Source organism: Sphaeramia orbicularis, chromosome 17 (assembly GCF_902148855.1).
Source record: "Sphaeramia orbicularis chromosome 17, fSphaOr1.1, whole genome shotgun sequence".
NCBI lineage: Eukaryota > Metazoa > Chordata > Actinopteri > Kurtiformes > Apogonidae > Sphaeramia > Sphaeramia orbicularis.
Window position 1 is genome coordinate 24,045,851 of NC_043973.1, and position 15,676 is coordinate 24,061,526.

General features: G+C 34.2%; 1 protein-coding gene across 1 annotated transcript; it reads right to left on the minus strand.

The window, feature by feature from the left end:
- Positions 1-1,201: 1,201 nt before the first annotated feature.
- LOC115437670 (uncharacterized) lies at positions 1,202-11,729 on the minus strand. Its single transcript, XM_030160977.1, has 6 exons — positions 11,471-11,729; positions 6,893-7,063; positions 6,528-6,785; positions 5,232-5,330; positions 4,930-4,947; positions 1,202-1,894 (listed from the first exon to the last, which is right to left on the minus strand). The coding sequence occupies exons 1-6, from the start codon at positions 11,535-11,537 to the stop codon at positions 1,809-1,811; spliced, it is 699 nt and encodes a 232-aa protein (XP_030016837.1). The 5' UTR covers positions 11,538-11,729; the 3' UTR covers positions 1,202-1,808.
- Positions 11,730-15,676: the final 3,947 nt, after the last annotated feature.

Here is a 15,676-nt window from a genome sequence, read left to right on the forward strand (position 1 = left end):
GTTGGCTGATATGGAACTAAAACAACAAAACCCATGAATATATAAGAGAACAGCTGTAGAATAACTGTCCACTGGAGTGACCACTATGCATGAAAGGGTTAAACTGGGAATTCTGACTTTTTTTTCCCTCAGAATTCTGACTTTAAACTCAGAATTCTGTCTTTAATCTCAGAATTCTGACTTCTTTCTCATAATTCTATCTTTAATCTCATAATTCTGACTTTTTTTTCTCATAATAATAATAAAGAAATCTATATTGGACCTCAGTTTTTATTTTTTTCCCAGTGGCTCTTATCATCTTCCAGAGTATCATGCTCCGGGGGGGGGGGGGTGTCTTATCACTCTCAGTCTTATTACTTTGTTCAAATTTATCTAGTTTGATAGTTGTCTTTCTATCAGAATCAGAAAAGCCTTTATTTGCCAAGTATCTTTTAAAAATACAAGGAATTTGACATTTTTTGTTTTGTTTTTTTAAACTGTGCTCTCTGTGTACAACATAGTAAACAAGCACTAAAAACATAACTAAAACAGTTTAAATAAGTAAAAAACAACTTTTGTACAAAAGACTGTATAAACATTTAAGTTAAGTAGTCTGATTCAGAAGTGCAATGGAAAAAATGTGCAAGGAGAAAGAAGAGTAGTCAACAGGTTGAGGTTGTACATGAGGTATATAAATTATTGTTATATTGCAGGTTTAATTGTTCATCAGTGTGATGGCTGTTTTAGTAATGTAGAATTACTTTTTTCCTAGCAAATGCTACGTATGCATTATTTTTGCGGTTACAATTCCTTAGTATACTGTTTCAGTTTGTTATATTTTGTATTTGTTGGTATATTTTTCCACTTAGGAGATGTAAACTGAATAATCAATGTTTTCTACTTTTGAATTTCTGATGGAGCTGAATTGTCAGATCTAACCAATAGGCTGCATGCTGTAGGATATAATAAGCATTGTATTATGTGAGGGTAAATCATTTCCTCTGATTAATTAGATCTAAACACATGTAATAAACAGCACTTTAATATGAACAGAATTATCTGACTTGATGAAATAAACCTTCTCACCTCTTGACAAGCCGTTAACAGCTTGATAAAGTGGACCTTACATTGTTAAATGACCTAAGGCATGTGGTGAATGTGTGCCATTCATTATCTCACAGATGAATGCAAACAATGTATATCAAGTACTCCAGAATGATCAAAGCAAACGTGAGTAAGTGCCTTTAATTTATCATGTTATATTTAATAGGACAAAAACAAGAAATCTCATTGATGTACAGGAAATAAATATGAATATACAGTCCTGAACCACAAAAAATGACAATGAACATGGTATAATCACACACAAACTCTTTGGAAAACTGGACAAAACAGGTTTATCCAGTGTTTCATGAAGATCATTGCAGATTAAAAACAAACGTTTGACTTTAACAAGGTTTTATCAACAGCCAGTTGAGACGTCATGTCTTCAGTGCTCAAAACTGAACAATATATTAAACAATAGCTTAATTCATAGATTATGACTGGTGACAACATGTGCTCTTAGATTTATTCATTATTCTTATATAAACTAGAATATGACATTTTCCTGCAATGAAAGCACCAGTGTAAAGCACAATATGTACATTCATGCTTAAGTGCAAAAACATAATGAGGTCTAAAATACACACCACGTATAATTTTGATTGCAGTGCAGTATAGGCACAGTGGCACAGTTGTGGGTACATTTTTAGACACACAGTATGCATACAGAGAAGGAAATGAGCTACATCAACAAAGTGGACATTTAAGTCACAGGGAATGGCAAATCACAAGGTACGGTAACCATTGCCTTTTGTCTCTGAGGTCACTGCGGACATGTCCATAGGGTAGTGTATAACGGAGCCAATAACACCTGCAAGGAAATCAGAAAAGCAAAATTAGAATAACAATTCAGCATCTGACTGACGACAAAAAGTAGCAAGCTGAAATAATAGTATACAAAGTAAAATATAAAAAATTAAATCAGACAGAATAAATGTATTTGGTTCTACTTCCACCTGAAGTACAACAAAGCACAAAAATGGTTTTTTGTCTCTTTGAAATGTCTGTTTTATGAAATAGATGATTGTCAAAATATTTCACTGAAAAAGTGTAATATTTGGATGATATTTGGATCTTTCGTAAACCAAAAAATAATGAAACTCTAGACTGTACAACAAGGAGTGTGCCTACCTCCTGTCCTAGCACTGGCAGACATTCCATTTTAAATATTTTAATAAAGTTCTTCCCAGGATTATCACAGATTTTCCCAGGACTATCTCTGGACCTGCTGCGGTGGTCCTGCCTCTCTCCTGCCTTCATCATCATCACTCAGTTATCCTCAACTGCCTCCATGTGTCTCCCCCTACTCCCCCCTTCTCCCCCAGTCTCTATCTCTATCGCTCTCTCTTTCTCTCTTTCTTTACCCTCTCTCTTTAACCCCAACTGGTCAAGGCAGACGGCCATCCTCCAGGAGTCTGGGTCTGCTCCAGGTTTCTGCTGTTAAAGGGAAGTTTTTCCTTCCACTGTCACCAGTCACAAGTGTTTGCTCCTGGAGGATTCTGTTGGGTTTCTGTAAATTGGCTTAGAGTCTGGTTTTGATCAACTCTATATATAAAGTGTCATGAGATAACTCTTTTGTTGCGATCTGGCGCTATATAAATAAAATTTGATTGATTGAGTGATTTAATTGGTTTTCCCCTGTAAGTCGCTTTGGAAAAAGCATCTGCCAAATGCATAAACATAAACATCATAAACCTTGGGCTGCATTTCCACAGGCAGCTAATGCAACAGTGAAACTAACTTTAATGTCTCTGACTATTATAAATAAATGAATACAAAATGAATATAAGTGGAATGAGCGACACGGTGGTGGATAGCACTCGTGCTTCACGGCAAGAATGTTCTGGGTTCGATTCCAACACCAGTCGATGGGGGTGGGACCTTTCTGTGTGGAGTTTGCATGTTCTCCCATTGTCTGTGTGGGTTCTCTCCGGGTACTCCGGCTTCCTCCCACCATCCAAAGACATGCACTGATAAGTTCATTGGTTATTCTAAATTGCCCATAGGTGTGAATGTGAGTGATTGTTTGTCTCTATTGTCAGCCCTGTGATGAACTGGCGACATGTCCAGGGTGAACCCCGCCTTCGCCCATAAGCAGCTGCGATAGGCTCCAGCGACCTCCGTTACCCTAGTGAGGATGAAGCGGGTTCAGAAAAATGAATGAACGAATATAAGTGGAAATTGAATTTATCTCTTTAAATGTGTGGTTTCTCTTTGCCTTTCTTTCACCTTCGTATTTTGTTTCTACTTATGTTCAAAATAAACTTCAAACTTCTAAAAATATAAACAATAGTATGTATTTACCAATCACCACAGATGTAATGTATAAGTATTAGACACAGATGATGAAGGTACATGTCATAGAGCAGATACTGTGTTGTAGGATCCAAACTTTTTACTTCAGGTTTTAGGAACCAAATATTGTACAAATAATCCACTTTTGCAGTAAAATTATTTTTGAGTAATAATGAATGACAACTCGTACTGTTGAGATATTATCAACATTATAACTCTTTTTGATCCTGTAATTACATGTAATTCTTATCTTTTTTTTTTTTTTTCCTCAAGGTTAAGGTATAGTTTGGGTTCAAATTGTGAACTGAATTTTTTGTCTTATTTTCTCATTTACATCTTAGGGCTCTGCAATGAGTACATAATCAATTTTCTTTGGTAGGAAAGTGTGACAACATTGTTTTGAATTAATGCCTATCATAGATTCTGATTTCATTATACAAGTACTGTGAGAAAAAGTCACAAATGTACAGTAAAAGAAAGTAGTGTTTCACTCATTTTTTAGTATGAGTGAAATAATTAAGTATAAAACTAAACAAAGGTTTTTTTTTTTTTTAATTTTGGCTCCAGGCTGCTATCGTAGCAGTGCATAACATAAACAGGCCAGACAGATGAACTACGAGCTAAACATCAACCTGTGCATTTTTCTGCCTGTACTTGACAGACTTCCACTAGATTTTGTAACAGATTACTCATGTTTCTGCCAGAATGTGTACACAGCTCTACACAGTTAATATGTTGGAAAGTAAAGGATAATAAGCTGACAATGATAAACTGCAAAGTAACTGAACTTCCACTCCAGAATGTAAGTTATAATACAGAATGAGAAGCTACAGAAGTTTTGGCAAAGAATAAGGTCAACAGAATCATCCACTTCATAAAAACAGACATATCAAACATATGAGACACGGTTGTGCTTTGTTCTAATTCAGGTGGGAATATCTCAGTAACCCCGGTATTTCCGTCTTTTGTTCCTTTACTAATCGGGAAGGACAAAACTCCATCAACCCTGACATCTGCATACATTACATACAAATTTAAAAAAACAAACATCAGTTGAAACAGAATATTTTCAGTTTATACACAACACTCAAGATACAAAATTAGTGTAAATGTCAGTGTAATGTAATGTACTACAAAGTAATGGTGATGCAGCTTTTTAGAAATATAGTTGTGAATATTCAACTACCTCTTGTGCTTTTCGGATTTATTTTAATGCCATATTTTACACTGACTTTTCCATTAACATAGTAGAGGCTCTGCAATAAATCATCTTTTTTTTGCCAGTGTACTGAGAGATGCCAACTGGCCTGCAGCGGCGTCACGTTGTAATGCAAGTCTCACAGTCAGTTATTATTTCATCTTAATTTGTTGGTGAAATATGTAATACATCTAATCTCATCTTATTATGTAGTTCTAATGCTAATGTTCCTTCATGATTAGAAATGTGTAAATACATTTCTCTACTCTTGCTTGAAAATTAACATTACTTTCTAAGAAGAGGACAGACTGAATCTGAAACAGAAAACACACGGAATGTTGTTGTCGTCTTACCTCCAGGGTGCCTCAAACCTGCAGCGAGAAAGAGAGAAAGGCAAAACACATGACCGTGCTTTATTTTCCCTCTGAGTATGAGATTCCATACCAAAATCATGTGACATGTTTCAACAAGGAATGAGGCATTCACACAAACATCAAAATGAAAGTGTAACTACTGTTTGTTGGCAGTGTGCAGAACAAAAGAATACTTCACACTCACAAATAAAACTCTTGTAGTGCCACTAAGGCTGACTGGTAAATATAACCTTGATTTAATGGTCTTCAAAAAGAAAGGAAATTAAATCCTATTTACTCACCCATGTTTTTGGAGAGGAAAAGGCTGATTATGATTAGTCCAGTAAAGGCCAGGAGAGCCAGGACTGGGATCAGAAACTGGGGCAGAGGAATGTCTGAAACTAGGAAAACACACCCAAAATGTCAACAAATGCTATAAAAGGAGTGTGCTGCTTGGACTTTTAACAATGAAAGAGCCAAACTGATCTAGAATCATATGATATTACATTACAGCTATGGATGGAAATGATGTGTGAGTGCTTACTTGCCATGTAATGTTAAAAACAGTCACTAAATAGTGTAGAATTAGTTCTGCAACACAACATGTTACCCCCAATAATTCTTATAATATGAATATCACAATGTAGATCTGTCTGAGCGGTTAAATGAGTTAAACTGACTTAAATGAACTGTAAAGACAAAAACAACATAAAAGATGTACAAGATAAAACACGACACAAATAGCCTAACAAGATGTAAAAGAGTAAAAAATAATTTAGTTGTGTTTGTGCGTATAAGCATTTTCCTTATTTGTCAGAAGTGTCTCTGACTGGCCAACGAGTGTATTTATGCAACATCAGTAAAAATCATATACTTTATATAATTATTGGACAGAGGAAACATGACATAGGATATTTGTTTGCCAAGTGCTGTGTTCAAGGCAGTAATTTTGTGATTTTGGCCTTCAACATGTTAGCTTTTTGGAGCCAGGAGTAACCATATTTGGACAAAAGGAGTGGTACTACTAGAATGAGGTAATGCCAGACACTTGCTTACTGACAGGCTAAACATCATGCTAATTCATTTACAGTCTTGTTAGTGGAACAAATGAGCTGTCATAATGTGTTTTATTAAATAAAGTTTCAGTTTCAATAAACCGAAACCATCTCTGCAGGCAAAAGAACACACAGACCCAGATATAAAACACTTGTAATCATCCTGATATCTAATTAATACAGAAAAGATGTATCGACCAGATCACTTAGTAGAAGTTCCAAACAAAAAGAATGAGACTGGAATGTGTCCTGTAAAAAATTATTCACTCTAAATTTTTAGAGAGAAGTCTGGCAAAAGATGCGAACATTACAGCACTTTATGTCATATTTTTATCAGTCATGTGTGCGAGTCCCGAGGACACACAAAGCTAATCATATGCATCTCAAACTCAAAAGGTTTGGGATTTTTTGCTGTGCTTTCAAAAGTCATACTTGTGTCATATGATATTTGTTCAAATGAGGCATATGTTAAAGTGCTTGGGATATAACTATCCTGGTATTTTGATTGCAAACAGAACAAGCTAGACAGAATATCCTGCATACCTGGCTGCTCCTCAGACAGCTTTAATTCTTTCATTAGCTTAACGCATCCCTCCTGAAGGCGGATCCTCTCCATCCTGGTCCGCTGCCCGTCCTGGTCCCACAGGGTTTTAAGGGGCTGTGCTTGTGGTGTATGCGCTGTCCAGGTGTCAGTGTGGTCCAGAGTCAGATGGACTTTCCCATCGTAGAACACACGGTCGGTCCAGTGCAGCTGGGACCCCTCCAGTATGCATTCTCGAGAACGAAGGACAGAGTGGTTTCCTGGGGAGTGAAATAATGCACACAACTTTATACGGACACTGAATTGGATTAGAGTTTATTCATTTCTTTCATTAACAGAATGAGTGAAGAAGTCATAATATTCGTACTCAGTTCCATAGTCTGGTTAAGACTGATAAGTAGTGGAGGGAGTACATCAGCCATAAGGGTTTGGATAATGTTGTTGAGTTCCTGCGTTGTGCCTCTATAGAAGACTCCATTGAGAAGAACCTGCTGCACAGTAGGCTGAGCCCCCACCTGGACCTGGACTATGGTGGTATCTGAGGGGAGACAAACAAAACAAAGACAGGACACACCAAACTTTAATAATAAATTATGGGAATCTATTGTGTGTTTATGTAAAGTAGATGCCGAATATCACTGAACAATAAGGAAAATAGGAAAGACAGTCAATTCAAGCTACCATTATAGATACATCTAGTAATAAATAGTAAAATAAATAGAAGCAAAAATAGAATAGAATGAGTAAATAAGTAAATTTTAAAAAATAAAGCAACATAAACAATACTATTCACACCCACTATACACACACATACACACCCATGTGTCCTCAGTCTTGACCTTATTGCACATACTGCTATAATCATATCCTTGTATATCCAATGCATCATTTGCTCCACAACAAAACTACACTGAACAAAAATATAAATGCAACACTTTTGTTTTTGTTCCCATTTTTCATGAGCTGAACTCAACAATCTAAAACTTTTTCTATGTACACAAAAGGCCGATTTCTCTCAAATATTGTTCATAAATTTGTCTAAATCTGTGTTAGTGAGCACTTCTCCTTTGTCCTTTGCTGAGATAATCCATCCACCTCACAGGTGTGGCATATCAAGATGCTGATTAGACAGCAGGATTATTGCACAGGTGTGCCTTAGGCTGGCCACAATAAAAGGCCACTCTAAAATGTGCACTTTTACTGTACTGGGTGGTCCAGGGGGGTCAGAAAACCAGTCAGTATTTGGTGTGACCACCATTTTCCTCATGCAGTCTTCTTCATGAATTCTCTGAAACACCTTTGGAGATGGCTTATGGTAGAGAAATGACCTTTCAATTCACAGGCAAAAGCTCTGGTGGAGATTCTTGAAGTCAGCATGCCAATTGCATATTCCCTCAAAACTTGTGACATCTGTGGTATTGTGCTGTGTGATAAAACTGCACATTTTAGAGTGGCCTTTTATTGTGGCCAGCCTAAGGCACACCTGTGCAATAATCATGCTGTCTAATCAGCATCTTGATATGCCACACCTGTGAGGTGGATGGATTATCTCAGCAAAGGAGAAGTGTTCACTAACACAAATTTAGACAGATTTGTGAACAAGATTTGAGAGAAATAAACCTTGTGTGTACACAGAAAAAGTTTTAGATCTTTGAGTTCAGCTCATGAAAAATGGGAGCAAAACCAAAAGTGTTGCATTTATATCTTTGTTCAGCTTATATACTGTGATGATTCTTTCACATTTTGCACATTTGTATCGTGTCAAAAATCACACTATTTGAAGCAATATTTTTCATCATTTGGATATTTTGGGTTTTCCACATGTAAATGATCACGATGGCAAAACAAACAAACACGTGTATGTTTGTTGCTGTACTTATGTCTTTTTACATCATATGAATAAATCAGTGTTGTATTTTCTTGTGTATTTTGTAAATGTATGTGATTTTATGCTGTTAGTGGTGTTTCCTGCCTGCTGAAATTGGAATTTAATTACAGTGTCGTCATATAATCATATTATCTGTGTATGCCATGCCATTTCCCTACTGCTACCATAAATTATATTGTTATTCTTAACATAGAGAACAATGAATATGACAAAACAGATTGAACAGTGTGTGTATGGAAGCTTTAAAGAGAGAGAAAAAAAAAAAATTGATATTAATGAGATATGGCAAAATGCAATGGTTATTTTGAATTATTTCACTGTTGTCACTTATATTCACTAAAAAGTTAATTTTGTGACAAACTATTAGTGGATATAAAATGTTACATTTGTATATTTGATGCAAAACCAAAACTCAGCCCTAGTTTTGACGGTCCTTAACATTCAACAGGTTGGTGTAAAAATACTGAAATTCATGAATAACAGTAGTTCTTTAAAGTTAAAAATCAATCCCACACAGAAACCTTTCTGTTTCAATATTAAATGGACACTCTCATTTGAATGCAGTTCTGTGCTGCAACAAGTTTATTTTTGCTTTCATTTTTATGAGCTATTGTGAATTCAGGTACCTTACAGATAATTATCTACAGGGTGGGGAAGCAAAATTTACAAAGAACATTGTTTTTTCTCAGCAGGCACTACATCAATTGTTTTGAAATCAAACATATATTGATGTCATAATCATACCTAACACTATTATCCATACCTTTTCAGAAACTTTTGCCCATATGAGTAATCAGGAAAGCAAACGTCAAAGAGTGTGTGATTTGCTGAATGCACTCGTCACACCAAAGGAGATTTCAAAAATAGTTGGAGTGTCCATAAAGACTGTTTATAATGTAAAGAAGAGAATGACTATGAGCAAAACTATTACGAGAAAGTCTGGAAGATACTATTAAAGAAGAATGGGAGAAGTTGTCACCCAAATATTTGAGGAACACTTGCGCAAGTTTCAGGAAGCGTGTGAAGGCAGTTATAGAGAAAGAAGGAGGACACATAGAATAAAAACATTTTCTATTATGTCAATTTTCTTGTGGCAAATAAATTCTCATGACTTTCAATAAACTAATTGGTCATACACTGTCTTTCAATCCCTGCCTCAAAATATTGTAAATTTTGCTTCCCCACCCTGTTATATTCAAATGATACACTGTTGATTCTACTTCTCAATATTATTGTTATCCAACTAGAAAGGTTAAGGATCTTCACATTCCCTTTTTATAAAAAAAAAAAAAATTCTGTCACATATGGAGTTATGTTGTGGAATAAATAGTAATTTAATCAATTCTTCTGATAAATTTAGTAATGTCCTGTTGTCTTTAACATCTGATCAAGAATATATAATAATAATAATAATAACAACAGTATTTGATGCTGGAGTGCATACAGTACCAGTAACAGGTGTGTTTAGTGGATCATTTTCATCTGCAATCTTGTTTTATTTTAAAGCTTTGCAAAATGCAGTGAGAGGTTTCCTATTTTTCTTTTTCTATTCAGGGTGTGGTTGGCGTATGAGCCTTTACAGATTTCTACCACACCGCTATTTAGACTGTCATGTGTGTGAAAATAAGTAAATAAACAAAGTAGGATATGATTTCTGTTGACAATGCCAGATTCTTGATGTTGCATATTGATGTAGAGCACAGGTGTCAAACATGCGGCCCGGGGGCCAGATCTGGCCCACCAAAGGATCCAATCTGGCCTGTGGGATGGATTTATGAAATACAAAAATTACACTGAAGATATTAACAATCTAGGATGTCAAAATCATTTTATTTCAGATTCCACATACAGACCAATTAGATATCAAGTGGGTAAAAACCAGGAAAATACAATCATTTTAAACCTGTAAATAATGAAAACAGCTAATTTTGTCTTTGTTTTAGTGTAAAAAAGTAAAATTACATGAAAATGTTTATATTAAAAAACTGCTATTTTACGAACAATGTGAATAACCTGAAATGTCTAAGGTAAGTAAATGCAATTTTATCAATATTCTGCCTGTTATTAAATGTTTGGTGTATTTGTAATTGTAATGTAAGTCGTAATGCATTTGTGTAAATGATAAACTGATAATCTGAGGCATAATACTGTTAAGTTGTTGTCAAGATTGTTCTATTGTATGGTGTGTATATAAACATGGGGGTGCGGATGTGTGTGTACAGCGGTAGACAATAAACTGGTGTGTATGTATGTGTGTATGTAGATGTGTATGTGACTGTATGAGTGTATGTAGAAGTGTATGTAGATAATCACAATCTTATGTTGTATATCAAGTGATTTAGCACTAACAGTCTGAGGGCTGGAATTAGGGGGTAGGACTGGATAAGCAGTGTCTTCTTCCTACTCCCTTTCAGGCACAACAGTTGTTCTTTTTTTTTTTTTTTTCTATTATTTGATTTTTTGTGTATTGTTTATCATTATTATTATTGTTTTTCTATTGTTGATTTTTTTATTTGTGTATTGTTTATTATTATTATTATTATTATTACTTTTGTTTCATACGTTTTGTATTATGTCTGTGTCTGAAATAAACTAACCTAAACCTAAAATTGCAGTTGTTTTTCTTAAGACGTTCCCAGTTCATGTTATTCAGATTTTTGTAGATGTAAACATTATCATAATTTAGTTTTACTTTTATCACTGTTATTATTTCACTGCTCCAGCCCACTTGAGATCATATGGGGCTGAATGTGGCCCCTGAACTAAAATGAGTTTGACAGCCCTGATGTACAGGAAACTAAAACCATCACTAGTGTGGACTCATTTAAAGGCTTTGCAGAGATGAAAAGTGAAAGTCAAAGACTGAAGCTTTCAAAGGCAGCATTTTCTGATTCACTTATTTTATTGAAAACACTTTAATGCTAACCCTCAATATAAGCATTTGTTAGAAACCAACAGAATTATGGTCATTTCGTAACGATATACAAGGTTTTTCCATGCAAGGTTTTATGTGCCATAATCTCTGGCAGTGTTGAAGTAAACAGACAGATTACTTACCGATTGGAACAGGAAGGCTGTTGGTTAAATGCCACAACGACAGCAGAATAAAACCAAGAAAATGCATTTTGACTTCAGCTGCAAGAGTGACGAAAACCTCCGACTGTCGAGGAAGGACAAACCCCGTCCAGAGTTAAAAATAGTCCGGATTGTTTTAAGCCATTTAGAAGTAAATACGGACACTTCAGAGGTTAAGGCATCTCCAGGGACAGCCGAGGTGTTAGTTAGTCCAGACAGAGCCCAGACCCGGACAGACTGTAGGTACAACTGCACCGATGTCGCTTTTTCTAAGTTTCATTACGAGTATGAATGTATATGTTTGAGCGGCTCAATTTGATTGGCTGGATTGGGTGTGACGTAGTCTGGGAGGACGAACCTAGAACAAGTGTCTGCAGTATTTAATTTTTTCATTTTATTGGGAAAATATTTCACTCATAAGCAAAAATATTCAGCCTCCAAACCAACCTTTCCTCATTTTTTAACTGAATTTAACTCAGTTTATAAATCATTAGCCCTTGTTAATAATAATAATAATAATAATAATAATAATAATAATAATAATAATAATAATAATAACATTTCTTGATAGCGATGATAAGATATTTAATGTATCATCTGACATTTAATGACATTTTGGATGAGAAATTATTTATGTATTTATTTATTTAATTTTTTTGTATATGAATAAAATGAAAATGTATTCTGTACATATACTGATTCTATGATTGTATTCTATTTTTGTATCTGTATCACATCTCATGTATTGTGTGTATTGTGTTATGTGTTAAGTGTTTGACAAAATTTGTAAATAATAACACTGGGTTAGAAAAAAATGTTTTTTGCAAGTTGTCTAGGTTTTTTCAACTGAATTCGGACCATTTTGCACCACTAAATCCAAAACTGACATCTGTTTTTCTCAATCAGGTCAGGTTTTTTTTGCTAATTTGATTTTGAAAAATTTGATCCTCTCACAAAATTGATTACATTTTTGTGACTTTATCAGTTGATTTTTTTATGTCGTTCTCACCCAAAATAGGTTTTAAGAGAAAAAAAATCATTTTCTAACAGGATTCCTGTTAGGTACAATGGTGTGTTCACCACAGATGTAGCAGAATATGTCAAGCCTATTTTTGCAAGATCTTCTAGTCGAAACCATTTCATTCACCTGTAATATTAAAAAAAAAACATTAATCATAAATTGGCAAAAGTAAAATCTTCAAAACTCGTTTATTGCAAGAAATATGAAGGAATTTTGTATCATATGATGTGAAAATGCCCATAAATGTAACCAAAAATGTTAAAAAGCCAATATGTAGCATAGTTCAGAAAGTTGACCTGATTGAGCAAAATTAATGTGATTTGTGGATTCAGCACACCAAAATCATCCTAAATCAGCTCAAAAAACTCAAACAATAAATTTGTTGTTGACCAGTGTAATATATGTAAATTGATATCTAAATAAAGTTTTAAAAAAATTTAAAAAAAAATACAAATTGCCTCCTGAGACACATACAACTTTTCTCCACACAAAGCTATAATTTGGAATAATGAAAACATTACTGTTAAAAAGAAATCCATTTTTATGCAGAGTTGGATTGACAAAGGCCTTATTTTCATTAATGACCTCTTTGACAAAGATGGGAACCTATTAAGATTTGAACATTTCATGACAATAAATTTGTTTACTATTTCAAATAAAGAATACAACCCTGTATTCAAAGCAATCCCTACTGGTATTTCCTTGCTTATGAAAAGTCATCTTAGTTATCAAACATTACAGACAGATAAACCTTGTTTAATGATCAATGGCATTAATCTTCTTAGTTCGAATTGTAATAACAAGCATATATGCAATGCACTGTATGAAAAGAGAAAAATCTCCCCAAGAGGTAAAGCCTTCTGGAACTCATCTTTATCTGAAATTGAGCAGTCAAAAGCATGGATAATACCATATAAATTCTGTATTATAAACAAAATTAGAATAACACATCTCAAGATTTTACATAACGTACAGGGGTTGGACAAAATAATGGAAACACCTAACATAGTGGCATCATAGAAGGTGTTTCCATTATTTTGTCCAACCCCTGTATATCCCTCCAATGCTGTTTTATCTAGATTCTCTGATATTGAAGAAATATGTAACTTTTGTCATTCTTATCCTGAAATCACTTCACACTTATTCTTTCATCGTGTGTATTCTTCTGACTTCTGGTCTAAAATTGAAAACAATATTATATCTAAATGTAAGAAAAATATATAGCTATAACAACTCATATACATCCATACATCACATATTTACTAACATATTTTGAACATGATATATGTAAATTTGAATTTATTGTTAATGTGATCATTTTATTTGGAAAATTTCCCATACACAAAAGTAAATATGCCAAAACACGGCCACATTTTAAAGTCTTTATGATTGAATTTGAAAAATATTTTAAATCATTGGAATTTATCTTTAACAAGAAAAGCACAAGTACTCTGACAATTTATAAAGTATTCTTTAAAACGGACTGCATTTACTCTCTGATGTATATATATTTTTCTTAGATATTTATATTTTAAGTTATTATTATTATTTGTCTTTTCTTCTTTGTGTCTGTAAGCTTTTGTATTATGTTATTTTATTTGTTTGGATTATTTTTACTTTTGACATCTTGATGTTTGTTCAAAATTTCTCAATGTTTTGTGTACACATATATTTTCAATAAAGTTGGGGGAAAAAAACAATTGCCTCCTGAGACCCAGATTTTGGCTTTTTTTTTTTTTTTTTTTTTTTTTTTTTTTAAATTATTGCCTTGATTGGAAACAGCATAATACCACAGATTTTCAAATACATTTTTTAAGGAATATTCTTTGCACCAGGCTTATTTATTTAGTTATTTATTTAATCTTTTTAAGTAAAGCTGTGAAACTCTTGGCCCCTACACAGGACAAATACACATTACTGAATCTCATGAGGACATAGACAAACACCTGAGTTAACCTTAAAACTAATGGGAAGAATAAGAATCAAAGGCAGGTTGGATATTATTCTGGAATAAATAAACAATAAATTAAAATGACTGAACGAACGTGCAGACTCAAAATACCCTATTGTGTTTTATACGTACATAACCTGCCTGTATTTACATTTTTACAGCCTGTACTGTTATGACTGTATACTGACATCCGGACTAGTAAACACTCTCTCGATAATAACATGGTACAAAAGTCACCATGAGGACAACTTTAGCTGTATTTGTGGTTTGCAGATTTGTGATGAGCATGTATATGTACTACACAGCAAGACAATACAGGAATTATGAGCCCAGTACTAAAAGAACATACATAAGAAAAGACTGTACACTACGAAATACAGGAAGTGTGTGCCCTGTACATGCAAGTAAATACTGGATGTATTTGCCCAATATTAAAAGCATACATGAAGGGCAATACTATACTGCAAGAATAGGCAGGAAGTATGTGCCCGTATTAAAAGAAAATACTGCATAACAAGGAAGTACAGTACATATGTGGCCAGAATTTAAAAATTTTCAGGCAAGAAAATATTTTAGAGTGAGGAAATACAGGAAGCATGTGCCTAGTATTAAAACATACATGCAAGTAAATACTACATAGAAAGAAAATACAGGAGGGTATGTGCCCAGTGTTAGAAGTGTAAATACAAGAAAATACTCTACAACAAAAATGTGCCTAATATTTACAAACACACGCAAAAGAAAACTGATTTAAATTCTTGCATGTCTCAGGGCAAGAATGTTATCAGTAACCTAGATCTGATCATTGGATTTAAGACATGTCCAACCTGGCCTTAGAAAACCTGGCTTATCTGCAGATTTTTATGAGATCTGCACAGCCTTTCTGCATTTCCCAGTGGATTTGTCCATTTAGATGATCAGTACTTACCTGTCAGGACAACTATTCATTATGTTTTGCTGACAATGATGTGATGTATTTTGCTCTTTCACTTGAATGACTTAAAAGTCAGTAAATATTGTTGTTAAAAACACAAACACACACACACACACACACACACACACACATAATTGCATAAAAATCAGAGCATAAAAGTCTCTACAGGCAAAGGTCAATATTTCATCACCTGAAGAGGATTTGCGCAGATGATCCAAAGTTAAGAGCAGATGAAGGTCACTCTACTCACCACTTTGATCTGATTTTTTCTGTTTTTAATTC

Bases quoted from the DNA above. Each gene is read 5' to 3' on its own strand.
- LOC115437670 (XM_030160977.1), bottom strand. From the start codon at position 11,537: ATGCATTTTCTTGGTTTTATTCTGCTGTCGTTGTGGCATTTAACCAAC. The intron at 7,064-11,470 runs GTAAGTAATCTG...GTCTCCCCTCAG, and splicing joins CAGCCTTCCTGTTCCAATCG to ATACCACCATAGTCCAGGTC. The intron at 6,786-6,892 runs GTACGAATATTA...TTCACTCCCCAG, and splicing joins TAACCAGACTATGGAACTGA to GAAACCACTCTGTCCTTCGT.